General features: G+C 43.6%; 1 protein-coding gene across 1 annotated transcript; it reads right to left on the reverse strand.

Annotated features, from left to right (window-relative positions):
• Positions 1-3,046: 3,046 nt before the first annotated feature.
• Positions 3,047-5,592, reverse strand: CCL1 (C-C motif chemokine ligand 1). The gene is made up of 3 exons (XM_036766073.1): positions 5,511-5,592; positions 4,608-4,719; positions 3,047-3,473 (listed from the first exon to the last, which is right to left on the reverse strand). The coding sequence occupies exons 1-3, from the start codon at positions 5,584-5,586 to the stop codon at positions 3,386-3,388; spliced, it is 276 nt and encodes a 91-aa protein (XP_036621968.1). The 5' UTR covers positions 5,587-5,592; the 3' UTR covers positions 3,047-3,385.
• Positions 5,593-6,000: the final 408 nt, after the last annotated feature.

Genomic DNA, 6,000 nt, shown 5'->3' on the forward strand with positions numbered 1-6,000 from the left:
GGGAAAAGAAACTGTACACTCTCAGAAATACTATACTATGAGTATTTTTTTGATCTACTCATTAGCACCAAAGCTTTGTGACCTAATCCTTAACCAGTTTCCAAAGCCTGGCTCTGCCTATCCTGTTTCCATCTAGGCTGCCCCCCTCTAACTGCCTCTTGGGTCTCACTGACAAGGGCACCTTCCATCTTGTAAAACTTCCTGGCTACTCTGGGGATTTGTCTCTATAGGACTCTCTGAATTGGTTCATTCCTCTAAACCTGGGCTCACTCTCAGCCAATCAAGAAGCCTTCTGACTAAATGATGAGTTTGTAAATGTTCCACTTGTGTATCATTAAGGCACCAAATTATAGACTCATACATCTGGGACTGGAAGGGACCTCAGAATCCATCTATTCCAACCCTCTCACAGGTGAGGAAACATATTCAGAGAGATAAGTAATTTCCTCTAAGTCATATGGGTAGTAAGTGGCAGAGCTGGGATTCAAAGCTAGGTCACCTGGATCCAAATTATGCTCCTACTGTTCCACATTCCCTTCATGCACTACTTAGTTATTTCTTGGAAGAGGTGAAAGAAAACATTCTTGTGGGAAATTTTATATGCGTAACCTCAAAAATCTATGTAAGTAGATAATCATATACATAATAATTAAAGAAATATAACCCATTTACGGAAGCCAAAGGCTCTGACTGCTTTACCTAGGGTTCATTGGCATGTCATTCAAAGAAGATCTTAGTAATAAGGGGAACCTCAGCACCTCAGCCCCCTAAATAGCTCCTGTGAATTCTGTGGGAGGGTAGTTGGGAGGGGGAAGTCCATGAAATGCATTTTCCATTCACAATCAAAAATTTGACAGGAGTTACAAAGGATTTCCCAGTCCCAACTGACAGTTATCTGGGGCTGGGGACTAAACCAAGGATGAAGAGAAAGACAGTTGAAAGAAAAGATTTTTATCTTAGCCTGTGGTATTTGGGTGACTTGTATGGCCTGCTTGGCTTAGCTATCTTTGCCACAGGTTTTTCTATTCACGGCAGTCCAGTAGATGGTGGCAAAGAGCAACAGATAAACTTGAAGAGACCAAATAGTCAAAATCCATGAGATGGTAGCAGAGAGGATGGTCAAAGAGCACAAGACAAAGGAGATGGTGCTAGGGAGTCAACATCCAGAGGAGATCAGAGATTGAATGCCCAACAGAAAGAAATTAAGAGCAACTCAGTGATATCACCAGAAAACATCAGTGGCGCAGTAGCATCAACAGTATGAGTTATACCATCTTTATGGTAACCCTGTCAACATATGTCTCCAAGTGTGTGCTTTCTCTATGTTTCTGAGCAAAATGATTTCATATATGTTTCCAAGTCACATGTAACCTCAGCATGTGTGCTTTCTCCCACACCAGTAGAATGGTCACCTGTAGAACAGTGTTTTTCCCCATAGGAAAGTAAGAGAATCTTTTCTTGTCTCTGCATTTAGTATGCTATTTGGTTAAATGTTCTTTGCTTTGAATTAGTGTGTCCTCTGACTTGCTGGTAAAACAAAAAGGAAGGAAGAAAGAAAGAAAGAAAGAAAGAAAGAAAGAAAGAAAGGGAGGGATGGAGGAAGGAAGGAAGGAAGGAAGGAAGGAAGGAAGGAAGGAAGGGAAAGAAAAGGAAGGAAGGGAAAGAAAGACAGAAAGAAAGAAAGAAAGAAAGAAAGAAAGAAAGAAAGGGAAGAAGAAAAGAAAGAAAGTAGAAGGAAGGGAAAGAAAGGAAGGAAGGAAAGGGAAAGAAAGGAAGGAAGGAAGGAAGGGATGAAGAAAAGAAAAGAAAGAAAAAGGAAAGAAAGAAAGAAAAAGGAAAGAAAGAAAGAAAAGAAGGAAGGAAGGGAAAGAAAGAAAGAAAAGAAGGAAGGGAAAGAAAAGAAGGAAGGAAGGGAAAGAAAGAAAGAAACAAACAAACAAACAAAGGAAGGAAGGGAGGAAAGAAAGAAAGAAAGAAAGAAAGAAAGAAAGAAAGAGAAGGAAAAAAAATTTCAGGGGCTTGTGAGTTATGGTTTTAAGTATGTGCTGACCTACAAAGAGCTTTGGCAAAGCATTTGTAGAGGCACCCACATGAGGCATGGCTTAGGTACTCCAACAAAATAACTCAACTTGATGCAAGTCAACTGAAAAACTGATCAAAGATAACCCTCTTTCTTTATATTCTTGCAGAAGACACTGAACGGTATCTTGGGGATGGGCTCTCCATGCATTGGTTATTCTGAGAGGGAAAGGGAAGTGGAAAGAAGGACCCTAGAATTATTCTAATCCTGCAAGGGTTCTTCCTTGACTCTGCAGGGGGACTGCTGTAGCATAACAGATTTGGACCTAGCTGCTGTGGGGAACAGTCAGTATCACACAATGAAAACTCATCCACCCATTGTATGTTGCACTGAAAGGGACCTGGAAGATAATCTAACCTAAACTCCTCCTTTAATAAGTGAGGAAACTAAGACCCAGAGAAGGGAAATGATTTGCCCCAAACTAACTAAGGTTCTTTCCAGCTAGAAAATTCTAACTCTCTGGTCTCATGATGGCTGTGTTTGCCACAGGAGTTTGCAAGGCTACACTGGAAGGGATGGAGTCTCCAGTCAGGCTAGTAGAGTGAGTAATGATATTGTCTCTAGTATTTGATCCTTATCATGTAAAGAGGAGTGTATTTTTTGTGTATTTTGACTGCAGAGCCCAGATAAACCCAGCTTCAGCCCTTCTGAGTTGGGTACCTGCCTGAAGATATGGATTTTCTACCTATGGCTTGGAGCAGAAGAGTCTACTAATTACTGTCCCCAGGAACAAAGGAGAGTCAGAAAAGACAGAGGAGCTGGAGTTAAAGCATTTATTTGTCTTAATTTAGATAAGTTATGTTCATTCCAAGTCCAATAGGCCTATGTTGCCTTATGACACTCAGTTTGAGGCCAACTGAGGCCACACTTCCATTTCCAAGTAGAGTCCAAGTAATAGGTTACAGAAATAAGAGGTTTTAGACCTGTCAATAAATAAGACATAATAATAGCTTATTGAAACCTCGTTCGAGCTTCAGAGCCTGGCAAAATTGTCAGTAAGGGAATAGTGGATAAACAGGGCTCTAGGCTGCCCAGGTTGCCTTCATTCTTTGTTGGAAATCCACTTTCAATTCAATTCAACGAACACTTGTCAATTCCCTGCTATGTGCCAGACAACGTGATTGGTCCTGAAGATACAAGACAAAAAAGGTATGGGGAGGGGAAGCCTTTTCTCTCCTCAAGGAGCTTACATTCTAACTAGAGACACAACATAGACAGACAATTAAATATACAATATATACAAAGGAAGGAGGAGTACGATTGCAACCAGTGGAATCAGGATCGTCTTCTGGTTAGAGGTGGCCTTCAAATTTTATTCATTTTAGTCAAGTAATCCTGAACCCATCTGTCTGCAAGATGTGCACAGTATATTTTGCCCTTCTTCAGAGTAAACCTGTGGATGGAGACAAAGAAAAAGTCTGAAGACCATTGCCAAAAGAAAAGTTAAATACTCCTAACGGGGCATCGAGCTCAAAGCCCTAAAAGGGTAGGAAGTATGGGAGGGAGAGTTAATCCTTGGACCATAAAATAGGAATCTCACCTCTTCTTTATCACCCAGAAATCTGCCTCCTATTCTCTTACCCTCCCATTCCTTTCTAACTCAGCCCCAGTTAATGGATGCAGCCTGTCATAACTGCTTTACAGAATGGTACCCAATGTAGTAACTTGTCCCTCCCTGACCCTGGAATATGCATTGGGGGACCCCTAGGCTCTGAGTTAAAGGTCCTCCCCACTAGAATAACAGAGGATCGCTAAACCAAGATCAGTCCCATTCATGCCTTCCATACTTGGGCAAAGTCCTTTATTTCCTTCCAGAACATAATGCCCCATCAATCTTCCCTTTCAAACCCCAGACTTCATCACAAGTCCCCATAGCCCTTTTGATTCTTTCTTTCCTCTTACTATAGGCTCTTTTCTTCATGCCGTCTACATGACTTAGGCTCATAGATCTAGAGCTGGACAGAACCTCAGAGTCCATCCGGTTCAGCACCACCCCTTTATTTTGCCCAGGGAGCTGACTTGCCTTTTTGTAAGGTCACAGGGATGACAAGTGTCAGAAGCAGGATTTGATTCCAGGTCCTCTGACTCCTAAGTTAATGATCCTACCACTGAACCACACTTTCTGTTTCACATCATCTATCTGACTTCTGGCTGCTTCACAGAAACTATTCAAAAGACTAAAGCCTCCTCCTCTCACACAAAACTCATTGGCTGCTCCCCTGGCTCCTCTGCCCTTCAGAGAATCCTATTAGTAAAATGTTTCAGAGAAGGGACCTGGGGGGGCCCAGTTCCCTCCCTCCAGTACCTAATCTGGAACTCTGATCCCATTAAGTCCCAGGTCAGAGGGACTGATTATAATCTAAGAGCACTCCTCAGTGCCTAAGCAGCTAAAATGTTTCTTCTGCTCCCTGAGATTCTCCTAGCTATTCCTTATTTTCCTTATTCTGTCATGGGCAGTTCCATTTCAGGTGGAGGGATCTACAGAGCCCCCATTAGTGTGAAACCATGTCTGGGTCAAGAAACTTACATTACAGCTTTGTAGGAGCAGGAACGGCTAGTGATATCATGGCCTTTGATGAGATGGTGTGGAAGGCTCCTCTTCAGGAAGGCAAAGCAGCAGGTGGGCTTCGAATCAACCACTGTAAGGAAACCCCAGAAGACAGTCTGTACCTGCCTCTTGCCAAGAAGCCTGCTCACCTCACCAGCAACATTGGCATGATGTGGGCATCTCCAAGATTGTGCCCTGCTTGAGGATTGCTTGAGCAGGGCTACAGGAGCAGCTATATAAGTCATCAACCTCTCCACTCATACAGAAGTTGAAAAGAAGGAGAGAAAGTACCTTTGGGAAAATCACCTACATGTTCTCTCAATGAGAAAAGGGGCTCAGAACCCCAGGGCCCTTCAGGGGCTTGCCTGCTCAACCTACTCAACTGAATCCTTACCACCCACCTATACCAATAAGGCAGTGACACATTGTTGTGCAAGAAGCCGTGGAAAGGCAATGAGAAAATATAGGTTCTAACCCTGCAAGGTACCTTCTATCGTGTCAAAGCTGTGCAAACTGAAGCAATTCACCACAGCCCTCTGGGATCTCCAGGGTGACGTGAAGCAGTTGGGCTCAATAATGCTTAAGACCCAGCTTAATTCTAAGTCCATCAGCTCCAGGGGGAGAATGGGTTAAAAGGTCCCTGCTCTCTAGGAGGTTCCTTCTACCTTATGTGTGTCATAGGCCCTCACCTACAATCTCCCTGCAACCCAAGTTGAGAAGTGCCCCCTTCTCTTCTCTGGCTTTTTCCTCTTCAGAGGAAATCTTGCATAGAAATTAATTTGAGGTTCTCTGGGGAAGTCTCTCAAACATGGCCATCTGCTCTGCTTCTCTAAGGAATGATATAGAATCAGTAAGAAAATAAGTAATCAGCCTTATACTTACAACTATTGCTGAAGCTGTCCTGGGGCCCCGATGTTAGAAGCAGCAGACATAGCAGGACCACGGAGGTGTGCTGCATCTTGGAGTGAGCTGTGGCTTCTGATGGTGATGCGCCTTCAAGTTCTGCTGGCTCCCCATATCGCCAGGCCTGGGGTATTTATATCCAGCACTTGGGGTTTTCCCTGCCCATCCCTGCAGAGGTGGGGGGACTCACAAGAGGAAAGGAAGTTATTTATGACGCAATGGCCACATGGAAAACTCCTTTCCCTGAGAGTAGAGTAAGGCTCTGGGGAAAACTTGCCCTCAGCAGGGGACAGATAAAGATCCTGTATAGCTGTGTGGTGCAGTTAGATCCTGAATACAGATAAGTGGGTGTGGTGGGAAACAACGAGTGGAGTGGGGGCAGGGGGCAGTGGGAAGCAGTGACTATCTGAGAAAGCTGCTTTCTCCTCTCCTCCATCATTCTCCCTTTCCTCTTTTCATTCTCCCTTTT

Source organism: Trichosurus vulpecula, chromosome 7 (genome assembly GCF_011100635.1).
Source record: "Trichosurus vulpecula isolate mTriVul1 chromosome 7, mTriVul1.pri, whole genome shotgun sequence".
NCBI classification, from domain to species: domain Eukaryota; kingdom Metazoa; phylum Chordata; class Mammalia; order Diprotodontia; family Phalangeridae; genus Trichosurus; species Trichosurus vulpecula.